The sequence below is a fragment of the Chelonoidis abingdonii genome, chromosome 3 (genome assembly GCF_003597395.2).
Source record: "Chelonoidis abingdonii isolate Lonesome George chromosome 3, CheloAbing_2.0, whole genome shotgun sequence".
NCBI lineage: Eukaryota > Metazoa > Chordata > Testudines > Testudinidae > Chelonoidis > Chelonoidis abingdonii.
The window spans coordinates 46,812,573-46,830,925 of NC_133771.1; the positions used below are offsets into that span (position 1 = coordinate 46,812,573).

At 40.9% G+C, this 18,353-nt stretch overlaps 1 protein-coding gene across 3 annotated transcripts in view; it reads left to right on the top strand.

Annotated features, from left to right (window-relative positions):
• The window catches only part of AGPAT5 (1-acylglycerol-3-phosphate O-acyltransferase 5), a 119,253-nt gene that overhangs the window by 87,031 nt on the left and 13,869 nt on the right, over window positions 1-18,353 (top strand). For 2 of the 3 annotated variants that reach the window (XM_032772575.2, XM_032772584.2), the window contains one exon: window positions 58-219. The exons of the other annotated variant lie outside the window; for it this stretch is intronic. In XM_032772575.2, coding sequence (XP_032628466.1) covers window positions 58-219 — 162 coding nt within the window. The remainder of the gene's footprint in view (window positions 1-57; window positions 220-18,353) is intronic. 3 annotated transcript variants of the gene reach the window in all.

Consider the following 18,353-nt stretch of genomic DNA (forward strand, 5'->3'; position numbering starts at 1 on the left):
CAGTATTTAAGTCCAGTTAATTTTATCCTTTCAATGTGTGTTTGTGCTCTTTCCTAGGGCTTGCAGTATTAAAACATGTGCTGACACCACGTGTAAAGGCAACTCATGTTGCCATTGACTCAATGAAGAATTACTTAGATGCAGTTTATGATGTTACAGTAGCATATGAAGGTACTGTGGACCACAAAGGGCAAAGAAAAGTGGCACCGTCCATGACTGGTGAGTTGACGTTATTATTCATTAATTCATACATGCACTGATAAAAATACAGGGCCAGATCCATCCCACAGCTCAGTTTGCGCTGCTCAGATGGTTAGCAACAGCAGTAAAGCTTGGTGGATCCAACCCAGTGAGGACTTGTCTCTGGGGATGATGAGCATATATAGTGACTCCTACACAATTCGGTAGAAGGTTCCCAAACTGTAGGCTCCTACACCAGATCACTGCTTCTGGCCCTCAATTCAGGAAATATTCCTATGGCCAAGTCATACCAAACGATTACGATGAACTCTTGTGGCCATTGGCAGCCAGGTGACATTAACTTTTAAGCTTGTGCTGACTCCAGGTTTGGGAAACTATGAAAGTTGCTTAAAGCCTTCCTCTCTGGCCCGCCTATTTTTGTCATGCCTTTGGTTTTCTGTGGAATGCCTTAGACTATAACTGCTAAAATTTACAAGGGAAAGCATTACACTTAATAACATTATTTGAAATTTTACAAATAAAATTATTACAGTTTAATGTAATCTAAAATCTTATAGAAAATTATAGCATTTTGTCTCCTAGGCCCAACCTAGTCATATGGACACATGTCCAGTAAAACTTTACACAGTGTCAATTTTAAATTGACATCTTTTATTGCACTTTAACTTTTCCAGAGTTTTTTAAATATAACCTTCTGTTCTCATAAAGTTCAATTGCTTTCAATTATCATGTGCTATTAGGATGAATTAATGGAGATTTCTAACTAAACTAATTAGTAGTAGTTCTTTTAACTCTCTTAAAACAGGAAACAGGATTTTTTTTTTCTGTAACAAAGTAACTCAAGTTTCAGAGCAGCAGCCCTGTTAGTCTGTATCCACAAAAAAACCAGGAATCCTTGTGGCACCTTAGAGACTAACAAATTTATTTGAGCATAAGCTTTCGTGGGCTACAGCCCAAGTAACTCAAGTTTACTTGCAACTGTATTGACATGCCAGATGTTTTCCTTTCACCAGCTTCAACTGGTGAATTATCATCACTTCTGGGCATCACTATCTGGATGCATTAAGTTGCATCTGTCAGTAATGAAGGCCAAAATGTTCATTGTCAAACCTGATCTTTAATTGTAATTTGTCTTTTCAGCACATTAGAAATCTGACTTTGCATACTAGCTGACTAAACCTTTTTGACTTCAGAGTCTGCTTTGGTGCAGAGGTTTTTTTTCAGTCAGAGTAAGGGTAAAAAGGATTGCATGAAACTTTTTGCTATGACTTGTTTTTCCCCCCCTATTTAAAAAAATGTTCAATATTCTGAACTCAAAGCATTTTGTCTCCTAGGCCGAATGTAGTCATATGAACACATGTCCAGTAAAACTTGAAACAGTGTCAATTTTTAATCAACATATTTTATTGCACTGTAGCTTTTCCAGAATTTTTCTAATATAACTTTCTGCTCTCATAAAGTTCAGCTGACTACCCCATTACTGTTATAATAGAATTTTGTTTTTTAAATATCTGATATTATTTCTTTGTCTAGTTATTTTAAGAAAGAATTCCATACATTATTACTTTTCATTTTAAAGTTCTCGTCAAACTTTTTTGGGAGCTCCCTAGTACTGAGTATTGCCAAGGTGCACTTTTGTAAAACCTGATTCAGTTTGTAATTCTGCAAGCCTGATGAATATCTGTAGTAAACATTTTGAGAACACTATTTTCCATTCAGTTCTTCAATCTTAACATTTAGCTTTCTTTCTCTTTTTTTTTTTTTTTTTTAAATCTTTTTGAACTTTTATCTTGTCTTAAGTGCTATGATCAACTAATATATTCTGTCTGTTTGTAGAGTGCTGCATAAGCTTATGGTGATAAACAAATATATTAAAAAATTTGAGACGTATCCTTCAGCCAGCTAATTGTGAAGATTGAGATGATTACGGCCTCACACTTGTCTGTACTTTGAGCAACAGAAAAACTAACACGTGATGAACTTTCAGCTAAATAATTATTTTATTCATAACCAAGTAGCCATATGGAACATCTATCCAAAACATTCCAGATTCTTGTGGTAGTCACATAAGCTACATAATTTATTATTGGACATATAAGAACTAGGGGTGTTAAGTGATTTAAAAAATCGTGATTAATCATGTGATTAAAAAAATTAATCACGATTAATCATGCTGTTAATAGTAGAATACCATTTATTTAAATTTTTTAGATGTTTTCTACATTTTCAAATATTGATTTCAATTGCAATACAGAATACAAAGTGTACATTGCTCACGTTATATTTATTTTTGATTACAAATATTTGTGCTGTAAAAAACAAAATAAATAGTATTTTTCAATTCATCTCATACAAGTACTGTAATGCAATCTCTTTATCTTGAAAGTTGAACTTACAAATGTAGAATTATGTACCACAAAAAAAACTGCATTCAAAAACAAAACAGTGTAAATCTTTAAAGCCTACAAGTCCACTCAGTCCTACTTCTTGTTCGGCCAGTCATTTGTACAAACAAGTTTGTTTACATTTGCAGGCGAATATGCTGCCCACTTCTTGTTTACAATGTCACCTGAAAGTGAGAACAGACATTTGCATAACACTGTTGTAACTGGCGTTGCAAGATTTTTACGTGCCAGGTGTGCTAAAGATTCATATGTTCTTTCATCTTCAACCATCATTCCAGAGGACATGAGTCCATGCTGATAACAGGTTCTGCTCAATAATGATCCAAAGCAGTGTAGACTGATGCATGTTCACTTTCATCATCTGGGTCACATGCTACCAGCAGAAGTTGATTTTCCTTTCTGATGGCTTCTGATTCTGTAGTTTCTGCATTGGAGTGTTGCTCTTTTAAGGCTTCTGAAAGCGTGCTCCACACCTCATCCCTCTCAGATTTTGGAAGGCACTTCACATTCTTAAACCTTTGGTCGAGTTGCTGTAGCTATCTTTAGAAATCTCACACTGGTACTTTCTTTGCATTTTGTCAGATCTACAGTGAAAGTGTTCTTAAAATGAACAACATGTGCTGGGTCATCATCCGAGACTGCTATAATATGAAATACATGGCAGAATACGAGTAAAACAGAGCAGGAGACATACTATCTTCCCCCTAGGAGTTCAGTCAAAATTTAATTAACACATTTTTTTTAACGAGCGTCATCAGCATGGAAGCATTTCCTCTCGAATGGTGGCCAAAGCATAAAGGGGCTGTTTACATAAACATAAAGGAATGTTTAGCAAATCTGGCACATAAATACCTTTCAATGCCAGCTACAAAAGTGCTACGCGAACGCCTGTTCTCACTTTCAGGTGACATTGTAAATACGAAGCTGGAAACATTATTTCCTGCAAATGTAAACAAACGTGTTTGTATGAATGACTGACTGAACAAGAAGTAGGACTGAGTGGACTTGTAGACTCTAAAGTTTACATTCTTTTGTTTTTGAGTGCAGTTATGTAACAAAAAAAATCTACATTTGTAAGTTGCACTATCACAATAAAGAGATTGCATTACAATACTTGTATGAAGTGAATTAAAAAATGCTATTTCTTTTGTTTATCTTTTTTATAGTCCAAATATTTGTAATCAAAATAATTTAAAGTGAGCACTGTACATTTTATTCTGTGTTGTAATTGAAATCCATATATTCAAAAATGTAGAAAAACATCCCAAGATAGTTAATACATTTCAATTCGTATTCTATTAACTGTACAATTAAAACTGCGATTAATTGCAGTTAATTTTTTTAGTTGTGATTAATTTTTTTAGTTAATCACGTGAGTTAACTGCAATTAATCGACAGCCCAAGTAAGGATATATGAAAAATTATGAAGATAGTCATATTGTCATTCTCTTGAACCCTCAAGTCACAAAATAGAAGAAAAGTATATGTTCTGAAAAGACCATTCTGCCATTTTGCCAGGCAATAGCCTAAGAACTGTTTGTTTTGTTCAAAAATTAATATAACATGGTTTGAGGGCACTGGGAATCAATATAGAAAAACTCCTAAAATTAGTATTATAAAACATCCAATTTATGATAGGTACATATTCATGTCAAAAGTAAGAAGATAACGTTAACATTTCTTTTTCAATTTAGCAGCTTTGATTGGAATTTATTGTATGGAAAACAAACTTTTGATAAGCACAACTCTAATTGAAGGCAACAGATTTAGTATGTTGAAGAATTATTTCTCATGTGAATGAAATTTTACTTCCATATAGTTAAAACATAGTTCTCGAGAAATTCAACATGCTTTCATAACTGTAAAACAAAATTCTTCACAAGAGCCCCTGTCATTGTCTCAGAACCCGTATGTGTCTAGGGACTTGGTTAATTCTTTGCTGACAATTTGTGTTCAGTGGTAGTCATGAGTAAGGCTACATTTTAGTCACGAGTATTTTTAGTAAAAGTCATGGATAGATCACGGACAGTAAACAAAAGTTTATGGTCCGTGACCTGTCCATGACTTGTACTATATACCCCTGGCTGAATCTTGAGGGGAGGTGTGACTAAGGAGTGCTGTGGGTGTTTGGGGGGGGCAGCCCAGGGGGCGCTGCGGGTGCTCAGGGGATGCCATGGTGCTCAGGGGGTGGCCCAGGACCCCGCTGGTGGTGGAGGAGTGGGTTGATTGGCACGGCTGGCAGGTTTCCTACCTGGCTCCTCGCAGCTCCCCGGAAGCGGCGACATGTCCCTCCCTCGGCTTCTGTGCGCTGCCCCCACCCCCAGGCATTGGCTCCGCAGCTCCCATTGGCCGGGACAGGGAGGGGATTCAGACACCTGTAGCCCCCCAGATCCTGGCACACACACAGGAGCACATGGAATGGGGCTCAGACACCCCCAGAGAAGCAAGGTCCTCATATCTCAGCAGGGAGAGGGGCTGTGACCCTCCTAGATGGTCCTGGTACACACACAAAGGTAGTGAGTGGGGCTCAGACCCACCCAGATCCTGTCCTACACTCAGAAGGTGAGAATGTAGGTGTGAAGTAGCCCTGTCCATTTTCTCCCCCTGCTACTCCCTTCCCTGTGTCCCTCACCTCATCCACCCCTCTCCTATTGAGGTAGGCACAACCCCACTGACTCCTGTTCCTCCCATTTTCCCATCCATAAAATGTCCCTCCCCTGCCAGCAAGTATTTGCATGTCTAATTTTTTTTTTTTTTTTTTTTTGCAAAAATACTTTGATTACACTCACCGTCAGAGACAGATTTTTAGCAATATGCCTTCTGCTTGAGGTGGGACTCAAACTGACACTCATTGGATGTGCCAGTTTCAGAAGGAGTACTGCTTATCTTGAGCCATCCAGTTGATATGAAACTTTCAGCACTAAATCCCGTTGGCTCCTCTGTCTGTGTATGCTCAGTGTAATCTGTTTGGTGCAACGCCAAACATTGCAAAGGTTGAAGTGCCTAATTAAATAACTAAACTCTTTGGCTAATAATATTTTAAAGGCTAATGGATAGCATGCACTCTGTTGGAATCGCTCACAAGCACTTGAGACCCTCGTGTGATTATGTCAGCCCTGGTTTGATCTGTATCTGCACAAAAATTTGCTGCCAGAACATGTCAGTTTTAAGAAAAGCTATTTGATTCCAAGACTATGTCTTGAGAACTCCTTGTTTAAATAGCTCCAAATTTGGATCACTTACCAAACCCCACACCCCCATGAGGCACACAAAAATTTAGAGGCAATCTGAGTAACCATGCAGATTTTAGAATGCTTAGAAGAGTCAAACTTTAAACATAAAGGTGGTTTTAATCTTAGCTATAGCAGAGTTGGTGCAGGGCTCCTTACCTCTGTCATACTGCATCACATCCAACCCGAATCACAGACTGAAAGTTCTTCCTATTTGTTGGTTTTTCATTGCCTCTTGTGACATGAGTGAGTGGTCTCAGTCAAGTTTCTCAGGGACATCACATCAATGCCTGGAGCAGTCAGTGCAAACAAGTGGTGGTTACACAAAGCTATCTTCTCCCACATCTCTAAAGTTAGTATCTCCTGGTAAGGGATGAGAGACAGGGCCGGCTTTAGGCTGAGTCACCCGATTCCTGGGAATCGGGCCCCGCGCCTAAGAGGGCCCCGTGTTTTAGGCACTTTTTGAATTTTTTTTACTTACCCCGGCTGCGGTCTGCTCCGGGGTCTTCCATGGCCCCGCTCCCCTGACCAAAGCGCCGGCGGGAATGCGGCTGCCCCAGGCCCCACTCTCTCAGCTGGATCTCTGACCAGCGTAACCGCCAAGGCCCCGCTGCCCCCCCGCTCTCCTGGCTGGAGCTCGCTGGGAGCTCTTGCGGAGCGCGACAAGCCCTTCGCCCCGGCTGAGCTCTGGCCGGGGAAATGGGAGGCGCGGAACAAGCCCTGCGTCCCCGGCTGGAGCTGCTGCGGAGCGCGACAAGCCCCGCGGGCCCGGCTGGGAGGCTCCATCCGGAGCGCTGCAAGCCCTGTGCCCCGCTCTCCACTGCTGGAGCTCTGCTAGAGCGCGCAAGCCCTGTGCCCGCTGGCTGGAGCTCCGGCCCTTTAAATCGCCCCCAGATCCCTGTGTAAGCGGGGGGGCTCTGGGGGGCTATTTAACGGGGCCAGCCTCCAGCTGGCCTCTGCCCACCCGGCTTGAAATAGCTGCCGGGCCGCCGCCCCCATGCCTTCCCCGGGCCCCGCGTTATTAAAAGGTCCCAGAGCGGGGGTTAGAGCAGGAGCGAGCCTGGCTTAAATAGACCCCCAGAAGCCATGGGATAGTGGGGGGCCTTTGGGGCCTATTTAAGAGCCGGGCTCCAGCGCCCTGCTGCACCCCTTGCCTGCTGCACAAGCCTCGCCCCCACTGCCTGCATGCCGCTCTGCACCCCCTGCCCCAGCCAGCCCCTACCAACCCCGCCTGTCTCCACCAACCTGCCCCACACCCGCTGCCCGCCCAGCCCCTGAACTGCCCCCACCCTGCCCTGTCTCCAGCCAACCCTGCTGCCCCCTCCTAAGCCAGCCGTCTCTACTTCTGTCTCCAGCCCTGCCAACCCCTGCATGCACCCCCTGTGTCCCTGCCAAAGCCAGCCCTGCCCACCTCCCCTGTGTTCCAGCCAGGCCCGCACCCTGCCCTGCCATTGCAGCCAGACCCTCACCTCAGTCGCCCCGCCCTGCCTCGAAGCCAGCCCCATGTCCCTGCTCCCTGCGGTTCCAGGCCAAGTAACCTGCACACCTGCTTCAATGACGGGAGCAGGGACAGCAGGACCCACACTTTGCACAACCCCGGAATGCAGGGAGCCACACATTGTGAAATATCAGTTTATAATAACCAATCAACAGCATATATGATGCAATGTACATAATATACAATTTTATTATTTATATACTTATAGAAAGTAAATAATACATGGAAGAAATGGAAGGCTTTTTTTTTTTTACACTTTTTTCTTTTTAAGTCATCCCTGCCAGGGCCCCGCCGAAAGTGTTCGAATTGGGCCCCGCACTTCCTAAAGCCGGCCCTGATGAGAGAGTTTGGTGGACCAGTGTGGGGAAGCTTGCACTGCTTACCTGTTTATTTTTAATAATCTCTGTTAGACTCCAGTGTTGTCACTGGTACTTCAATGAACACTAAATTCATATTTGCATCTTTATATACTCTGCCTGGAGTTTTTAACACAAGCAGATGGTATTTATCTGGGGATTCTAGTTTAAATAAAGTGTGAAGTAGTAGCGTCTGACAATGGTAAACACTGAATAAAAATAGCAAGTGACATAAAGATAGACTCTGTGTTAAAGGAGCCAAAGGAAATCCTGAGAATTACTGACAGCCCTATCGCAGTTTCAAACATGGTCTGAAGGGTTTTGTGTTGTTTTATAGTTACTACAGCATTTTGATCAATATAACCTGAGAGGATTAAATCAGTTTGACATCCTTTGAGGGAAAATTGTGCCTTTCTTATGCCTTAAATTTTTGGTACAATCTAACAAAATGGTAGGTAAGTAACCCAGTGAGAATAATTTCCTGGATTTTTCAAAAGCATTTAGATTAAATCCTTCAGAAGATGATTAATGAAGATTGAATTGCTATGGATTAATTATCAATATCTTGTGAATTAAAAGATGGCTAACAGATAGGAAATAGTCATAGTGAGGAAGTAATAGTGGGTTAGCCAGAGTGCAGCGGCAATAAAAAGAAATCAGAGATACAGAAAATGATCCTCATCAGGAGCACTGTCCAAATTTTAAATCACCTTTTATGTCTTAAGCTCCAAAGAAAGGTAGTAGAGATAGCTAGAGATATGATGTAAGACTCTGAAACTAGATGTACTAACCTGTTAAAGAGAAGAATGAGAGGGGCTTCAATAGCTAATTGGAATAATGATGGTCATAGTGAGAAATGATTGCGTCACATCACTTCAACCGGTCCCTTAATATAAGAGCAAAGGGACACTTAGCAAAAATTAAAGAACAATGAATTTAGAGCAGGGGAATTAAATAAGTCACTACCATTCTTGATGCTGCATATTGTCGGCATGTGGAATTCAGTGCTGCAGAAAGTAATTGACCTGAGTATGTGGCTGACTTTTAAATATGACTGGATAACTAGATGCCATGAATAACCTCTGAATTTGTACAAGCTAAAATAAAAATAATGTTCATATTTCCTGGTGTAAACTTTCCACTTGAAAGATGTAGGAGGAATTTTCATTTATGAAACTTTTAGCTTGAATGGCAGTTTTGCTGTGTTTTACCATATCACAACTTTTTTAAAAACAAAAAACATGGTTTTACCCTGAGAAGATATCAGAGAATATTTATTTAAAATTAACAGAGCTTTAACCTGGGGTAGGTAAAAAGATAATATTAAAGTTTAAGTGAAAATATGCTGTGTTTATTCTATATAGGAATAGAGACATAATGGTAGAACCATATAAAGATTAATTCTGGCAACCTGGGATCCCCTGTAGGAATTGGTGGTTAATGAAAATGCTGGTACTATTAACAAGGAACTATTAATGTGCATACATTTAAGTACATGCTTTAAGTTTTTGCCAGTCAGGATCATAACAAAAGTAATGTGTTGTGGTAATGTTCATGTGCTTAAGTCTTTCAGCAGTGAAACAATAATGTGCTTCTATTTGGTCATATGAAAATAATCTAATAAAATACTTTCCCAATAATATCAATTTCTGGAGAGTGCATATACCCTGTAGTAGTTTTTTCTATAGAAAATCCATTCAGATTAATGGAAGAAATCAGGCTATTCTGGGCATATTTGATGTCTGTCACAGTTTATGGAGCTAGCTGCTGCACCTTTGACTCCTTAGTGGTCTCTTGAGGGCACACACTTCACCTCCCCCTCTGCCCCCTCACCCCCCTCCAAATGTGAAGCCTCATACCTTTATCTGTCTTAGGTGGAATTTAGCAATTATCACACTCTTAGATTAGGACCTGGGCTAAGGTACCCTGCACATCAACCATTATTATGCTGCAGGTCTGACTGAGTTTGGGCACCTGTGGTTCTTCCCTTTGGTGGTAGTCTGCTGCCTTCTCAGATGTGTTTTGTTTTGCAGTAGGAGCCACACATTTGGGAAAAAGGATTTTAAAGCGATAGTCTACATGCATCTATCTTATCTAAAGGCTCGTAATCCTCTGATGATAATCTAGGCAGGCCTGACTTCTTTAGGCACCCCAACAGGATCTTGTGTGTGGCTGGTTCCCCTGAATAACAACTGATCCTGTCTTCAGGGAGTGTCTCTTTTCAACCTTGCCAGAGTTCTTCTGTGTTCCTGGGCCTTTTCTGGAGCTGGTCAAAATCAGTTTTGTAGGTTCGCTGGAGGAGAGGTAGGAATATCAAGCTAACAGTTCTGGCATTGTCCCTGAATGATGTTTGCTAAGAGGTGGCAATCTTGAGCTATTCTTTTCCTTCCTGCCTGTTTTTTCCAAACAGCCTTCTATTGAGCTAAACTAGTATATTCACACAGTAAGTATCCCAGTAATCTGCCCAACATACAGTATTCATATGTTATTACAGAGCAGCTTCAAATCTCTCACAATGTATCTCTACACTAGAGGAGAGTATTTACTGTATATGTTCAGTCTATCTGACAGAATGAAAGGAGTTTATTCCATGAACAAGGCCCTGTAAATATTACTGTTCTCTGTCAAATATTGTCTTGTTTCAACTAAACAGTTTGCATTAGCCCTTTCAACTGTCTGATCTCCTGTGCTAATAGCACTACAGAAAAACGCAGTGTACCACTTACCTTTTTAGAATAGCAAAAGCTAATTATTTGACAGCCTCCATCTCTAGATCTGCATGTGTTGGGAACCTCGATCTACAGGTAATTTCCTGAAGAGATCCTGTAATTCAGAAGTTTCTAATTACCTGTTTTCTTTAGCCTTAAGAGATTAACAATTTCATGATGGATTTCTCTTTAATCAAGTAATTGTTCCCTGGATTGTCAGACAGAATGTCCACTTCCCCACAATGCTACTTCTCTGTACAAGGTTGCTGCCTTTCAACAGCCAACGTTGCAATGGAATGTCATTATTTTTCACTAGAACCAGCGGTGAAACGGTTTTATGTCAACTGGATTCAAGATGGTTACAGATGTGAATCTGAGAGATACACTGGCACTCAGAATTAATGTTTGATTTACTTGTTGGTTGCTAATTTTGGATATAAAACAGTAAAAAGCAGTGAGGTAATGTGTCTTACTTTACAAATCAAATCCATTAATAATGATTTGAGTCTAAAGGTTCAGTCTAGATTAATGATTGTAGTGAAAAACATTATAAAATAACTAACAGATGACACTTGCAGTTTGGACAAGAGCTTTATTGACATGACTTGTTGCCATAACAGGCAGGGCTTATATACCACAACTTTCAATATTCTATTGCTAAAAGGATACATTTTTAATTTTATTTCTATTAATAAAATCTGCTTCAAGTCAGATTTCCCCCTCCTGTGATGTCATGTTCAGTGTATTCCAAACATTGCCAAAGTCCTTCAAGGTTAAAGGGGAAATCCGGATCTGATATTGATATATACTGTAATATATAGGAAGGAACTGGTTACTGTATTGTAAATAGTTTGGGAGCTCTCTAGTAGCCCTCCATCTTCAATTGCAAAAGCCATTAGAACCCTCAGAGCAGCAGTGAACATAGGTACCTAGGTCTTTTGGTTTTACGTAGTTAATAAACACGGTTATGTGGAATGCCAACTTTGCCAGTGTGGTTTCCCATATTCATTTCAGTTGTACTGAAAGCAAGGATGCAACAATTGGCATTGAGGATGTGATGATCCTCATCCAGGTATACAGGTTAACTGGAGCAAATGAAACACCTTTGTTGTGCCAATGCTGAAAAAGAATGGGGCTGTCCTTATCTGTGAGCATTTCAAGTACTGCATTCCCAGTATTGCATTCAAACCAGTATTCTTTACCTAGAATAGAGAATATGTTTGCCTCAGTAACTGGTGGCATGCTGTTGAAGATCAATCTACCCTGAGCCTATCTAAAAATGGGGATTGAAGAGAGTGAGAAGAAGTACCTCACAGTTAATACACAGAAGGTCTTATTTCAATATAACAGGGTAGTGTTTGGAATTGTCAGCACCCACTTTTTAATAGCAAGACCCGTATCAGGAATTAGATCTTGTACCCAATACAGGCCCTTTCAAAAAGTTCTAAGAAGGTCTCTGTGTCCTCACCTGCTTTGTAGTTGGGAAATTTCCGGTGCGGTGGAACAACAACTGGCGTCAGAGGGTTAGGAGTGGTTGGAATATTTTGCCTAACCTGTGCCATCTCCAGTTCATGCTTTCTCTGTTTGTCCCTCTCTTCACTTTCTTTCTGTTGTTTTTCCATGTGTCGTCGGTAGGCTGCCTCTTCTTCTTGTTGTTTTATTTGGGCGGCCTGCTCTCGTTCTTGAAGTTGTTTTTCGTGATCTGCCTTTTTGGCTGCTTGTTCTCTTTTGTAAGCAGCGTCTTTTTCCTTTTCTCTCATCTCCATCTCTTGTAGTCTTTTTTCCATGTCTCGCTTGTGATCGGCTTCTTTTGTTTGTTCCTCTGCCTCTAGTCTCGCGCGTTCCTGCTTTACGGCATTTTTGGAACCTCGATGGTTCTGGTTTTCTTGTGTTGTGTGCCTCTACGTGTCTGTTGTTTGAACTGCTGGCTTTCTGGTCCTTGAAGTCGCCTAGCAACTGATGTTGACTGCTCTGGCTCTGTTTGATTAGCGCAATTGAACCAAACAAAGGCTACTGTTATTCTACTTGTGTCGTTGTGGCTGGGTATATTTAAGTCCCAATTGTTTAACAAAAAAGACCTGTTAAATGGTTCTCTTTAATGACTCCTGCTAAAATGCAAGCTTGCTACAAAGCAGGCCGAAAAAAACTTCTCTCTGGCTACTTTTTAAAACCAACCCCGTTTTCACTGCAATCCTTAGCAGGAAAAAAGAAATAATACGTTAGCTACTGGCTTCTGGATGTCGTACTTCCATAACCGCTGCCTCCATGTGGTAAACGTTTGTCTCAAATCTGGACTTTAGAGTTCACATCTGATGCGAGCATACAGCGTTACTGTGAACCTCCCCCAAGCTTATCACCCAGCTTGGATCTTATCATCCGGCTGCCACCAGATAGTACTGGGCTACTATCAGCCTGGGTTCCCCAAATTCCTTGGGGGACCCCCTCTCTGGCCTCCCCAACTTTCCCTGGGAGGACCCCCAGACTCAGACCCCTGGATGTCTTCCTATCTCAATGTGAATGCTTCCTCCCTTTCTCCCTGGTGATTGCTCCTGGCGATGTATCCTTAAGCTCCTTGAGCTGCAAAACATAGAGGCGATTTACCTCCCCAAGGCTCATTCCAAAGCTAGTCACAGCTAACACACCAGGGAGATCACCCGTCTCCCTGGGTCTCGTAGCATTCAACTAGAGAAAAAGCCTCAAATACAAGAAGAACAGAGTTGATTCTTTCTCTCTTTCCCTGGAGCCTTTCCTGCCGTGGGAACAATAGGAACGTCAACCGCCAGAATGTAATGCTTTCCCTCCCCCTCTCTGCCTTCCCGACAGATTACAGATACCGTACAGAAATTTCTCTCCCTTGCTCACTAGCAAAAAAACTCCCAACAAGTTTTAAAAAGAAACTTTATTATAAAAGAAAGAAAATACAAAACAATAATACTGCATTAAGAATTCAATACAGGCTCTTGCTTATAAGAAAATATGAATAACAGTCTGATTTAAAAGATAGACCCATTTAAACCAGTCCAGCACAGTCAACACACACATGTAAACAACTCATTGGTTAGTTTTCTTGGTTTGGTCCCCTGGGTCTGTTGTTTGAACTGCTGGCTTCTGTCTTGAAAGTCTGCCTAGCAACTGATTTGACTTGCCATCTTGTTTGATTAGCAATTGATACCAACAAAAGCTACGTATTTAACTAGGTTCCCACCCTTACTTTTGAAAATCCTGTTTCCTGATTGGTCCTCTGGTCAGGTGTTTGGTTCCCTTTGTAAACCCTTTACAGTAAAAGAAAATTAACCCTTACCTTACCTATCTACTTATGACAGGGTGTTCTGAGTACTCAGTGTTATTTGGATGATTAACTGGTCACAGGATCTAGTGATGTACACCACTTTGAGAACCTCCCAAAGGTACTTGCAAGGCTGGCTGAGTACGGTCTTAAAGCAACTAAGAGAAAATGTGAATTTTTCTAAGATTCAGTAGCATGTAGTGGCCGCATCATTGACAAAGATGGTTTCTGTAAATTCGAAGAAAAAGTTGAAACTATCCTTAAGGCACCTGTAATGCAAAATGTGTCAGTCACACTCCTTTCTGAGGATGGTCAGTTATTAGCATAGGTTCCTACCTCACGCAGCAACGGTGTTACACCCCCTGAATGAATTATGACCCAATGGACAGAAATGGCTTTGGTCCGTACAGTGCAACAAGGCTTTTGATGAAGCCAAGAAGCTCATATAATTTGAAATGGTTCCTACACACTTAAAGGCATATTTTCTATTAATTTAGCTTGTGACACTTCCTTGTATGAAATAGGAGCAGTAATTTCGTGTGTAATGGAAGATCATACTGAAAAAGTCTATTGTCTTTGCTTCTAGATCTCTTACCTCAGCAGAATGTAACAAATGCTCAAATTGATAGAGAGGGGCTGAGTTTAGTCTGGGGAGTTAAAAAGTTTCACCAATATCTCAATAGGAAACAATGTACTTTTATTACAGATCATCAACTGCTAGTTTCAGTTTTTAGACAAGGAGAACTGGCAATCACTGCAGCACAGTGACAGAAATGGGCAACATTCTTGAGTGCTCACTGTTCCAAGAGTAAGGTCAGTGGTACCAGCCAACATGGTAATTCAGATTGATTATCACACCTGCCATTAGAAGTGGCAGGAAAGGATAATAAAGTGGAGGCACAGAGAGTAAGTATGTTCTATATGGCACAAATTGAGCCCTTGCCAGTAACAAATGCCATGATACAATGTGAAATTTAAAATGATTCAGTGCTGGCTAAAGTTCATGACATTACAATTAGTGGATGGACTCGGGCACGCAAATAACTGTGTCCAGTTTTCTTAGCTTGAAGAGATTGCATAATATGTAGCACTAGAGTGGTTATTCCTATTTAGCCAAAGTTTCACAAACTACAAGAATTACAAGGACAGTTGGGAATTGCAAAAGTGAAAGTCCTGGCCAGGAGTTTTGTGTGCTAGCCTGGGATTGATAGACAAATAATGAAAATGGCAAAACAGTGTCAGAGTTGTCAGCAAACTCAGTATATGCTCCATTGCATCCTTTGGAGTGTCCAACTACCTTGTGGCAACAAGTCCTTGCAGACTGTTTGAACCATTTATGGGACATATGTATTTGGTTGCAATAGATGCTCATTTTAAATGGCCTGGAGTATTCTGTATGAATTGAGCTAGTTCAGTGAAAGTGTTAAAACTTTTGTTTTCAAGGACAGGAATTCCTGAACAGGCTGTAAGTGACAATGGAACTCAGTTCACATAGAAAGAGTTCCAGTTGTTTGTCAGAAGAAAAGGTATCAAACATGTTGACATTGCACTCCATATGTTTTATAGAAATATGCTTATGAGTGTGAATATGATGTAACTGGAAATTGCTATATTCAAAAAGTCTCTTGTAAGGTATCATAACAAAGGTTATAACCTACTGAATATATTCCTCCTATTTGTATGTATGTAGCATTCTTGTATCTGAAGCTAGAAATATGAAGTATAACTCTGAGGCCCTATTGTAAATATACAAAGTGTGGGCCATTGATGGTGGTTTAAAGTCTTGATGGCTCACATTGACTAGGACAATTGGTTGTAAATGTGGGTAATGATACTGGAATCCATCTTAAATCTGGTACTTTTCCATTTAGAAGGAGGGGGGGACCCAGAGAGACAAAAAATTCCCACCTTGTGCCAAAGCTGTAAAAGGGGGTGGAACAGAACAAAGGGGGCTGCAGTCATGAGAAAGCCCCCGTTTTCCACCTAAGATGTCTGTTGGAACTAACAAGGACTATACTGGGGGAACGGACTGGGCCCAGACTAGGAAGGAGTCTCGTCTGTGAAAGAAGCTTATTGGAACAACTCTGAGGGTTAGATATTATTTATTAATCAGTTTCTTAATTTATTAGGCTTAGACTTGCGTGGTTTTGCTTTATTTTGCTTGATGACTTACTTTGTTCTGTTATTACTTGAAACCACTTATATCCTACTTTTTATACATAATAAAATCACTTTTGTTTATTAATGAACCCAGAGTAAATGATTAATACCTGGGGGAACAAACGGCTATGCACAGCTCTCTATCAGTGTTATAGAGGACGGACAATTTATGAGTTTACCCAGTATGAGCTTTATACAGAGTAAAACAGATTTATTTGGGGTCTGGATCCCATTGGGTACTGGGTGTCTGGGTGCTGGAGAAAGGTGACTTGCTGAGCAGTTTTTGGTTAAAGTCTGCAGCTTTGGGGGCATGGACCAGACCTGGGTCTGTGTTGCAGCAGACTAGTGTGTCTGGCTCAACAAGACAGGGTTCTGGAGTCCTAAGCTGGCAGGGAAAATGGGCTCAGAGGTAATTCCAGCACATCAGGTGACAGTCCCAAGTGGGTCTGTGGTAATAGCCACCTGTCCCAAACCTGGACTTTAGCGTCCAAAATCTGGTCCTGTCCCAAACCTGGACTTTTGCGTCCAAAATCTGGGGGCTTACCTGAAACTCCCCCAAGCTCACTACCAGCTTGGATATTCTCGCTGCCACCAACTAGGACTATTGGGGGTCCTAGTATGCCCCCCGAGTCACCCCAACTGTCCCCTGGGGGACCCCCAAGACCCAGAGCCCTGGGTCTCCCTCTTTTCTCTCCCAGCTTCCCCCCCTTTCCTGGGTTAGCCGGTGCGAGACTAGACTTCACTCTTTGAATGCAACCGGAGAGGCAATCTAGCGTCCCCAAGGCTATGCATTCACAGCTAATCACAGCTAGCACACAAGGAAATTCCCCCTCCCTGATCTCGTAGCAGTAACTAGAGAAAAACTTCAACCACAAGAGAACAGAGATGATTCTTTTTCTCTTTCCCCGTAGCCTGCTCTTTCCCTGAAAACAATAGGAAAATAGCCCACAGCCTGGCTTTTCCCTTCCCTTTGCCTCCCTAGGAAAAGAAACTTCCACAAGTTTTAAAAGAAAAGTTTATATAAAAAAAAATATATAAAACAATAATCTTGGAAATATAAAAACAGAAAAAAAAAGAAAGAAAATATAAAACAATAATCTTGCATTAAGAAACTCAATACAGGCTCTTGCTTATAAGAAGATATGAAGGAACAGTCTGATTTAAAAGATAGCCCAATTAAACCAGTCCAACAAATCAACATACATGTGAATACACCACAAAGATCATCATAGCCGACTTACTTGGCTTTCCTTTGTCCTCACAGATGTTTTATAGAGTATATAGAGAGAGTTAGGAGGAAACTTGTTTACTCATAGCCGAGAAAACAAAAAAAGACCCCGAGTATACAAATTCCCACCCCTGACTTTAAACAATCCAGTTCTCTGATTGGTCCTCTGGTCAGGTGTTTGGTTACCCTTTCCAGGTAGAAGAAACTTAACCCTTACCTTACCTATCTACTTATGACAGGGTCTCTCTGACCAAAGCCATCACACATGTCACCTTGTATTTTTACCATCCTGCCACAAAGGGATCAGTGGAAAGATTTATTCAGGTATTCAAGCAAGTGATTCATGTTACAACCCTGGATAAAGGTAGCTTGCAAACAGGTTTTCCATTGACCTATAGGAATTCAGTACATGCTACTACAAATCAGGGGCCAATCATGTTTATGGGTCATAATTTAAGATCTCACCTAGACTTGTTAAAACCTGACCTACAGAAGGACATTTGAAAGAAACAGTGTGATCCACTGGCCACAAATAGTCCAGCTGTACATCTTCATGCAGGAGGAAAAAATCTTAGCAATTTCCAAGAATTCATGAAATCCTAGTGTGATTACATCACAGATGAGTCCCGTCTTATTGGGTAGAAGTAGCACCAAATATGTAGTGGAAAAGACACACAAACCTGTTTTTGAGCACAAGTTCAACAGGATATTCTATACCTGTAATGCCTGTTGAAAATAGTGAGCCTTCAGTATAGCTACAGACAGTGACTTGTGATACTGCCAGTGAGCCTCGTGTCCCTGCTTCTTCTATAAACGACCCTAACGCTTCAGAGCAGGAAGATGCTATTGATACCGCTATACCAGAAAGTGCAGGCACTTTCAGAAACTGTTGCTATACCTATGAGACATTATTTAGAAAGAAGCCTTTAACCATCTCTCAAACTTAATTTGTAGCATTTATATTAGTAGTTTATAAAGTAATACATTTATAATATTTTGTATGTCCTTTAATGCAAAGTGGGGAAGACTATATAGTGTATAGAAATTGGGTAATATTTCTTTAAATAGTTTGGGTGACCCACGACAGGTCTCTGTCTTCTATTGCAGAAGCCACCAGAACCCAGCCACAGCAGCAGTGTACATAGTAGCTAGGATGTGTATATTTGTACAGTCAATAAACACAGCTATTTGGAATCCATCTTTGACAGTATGATTCCACAAAAAACTAATTTCTGGAGAGAGAAGAGTTTGAGGCTTTTCATATACATCATTCAGTAGAAG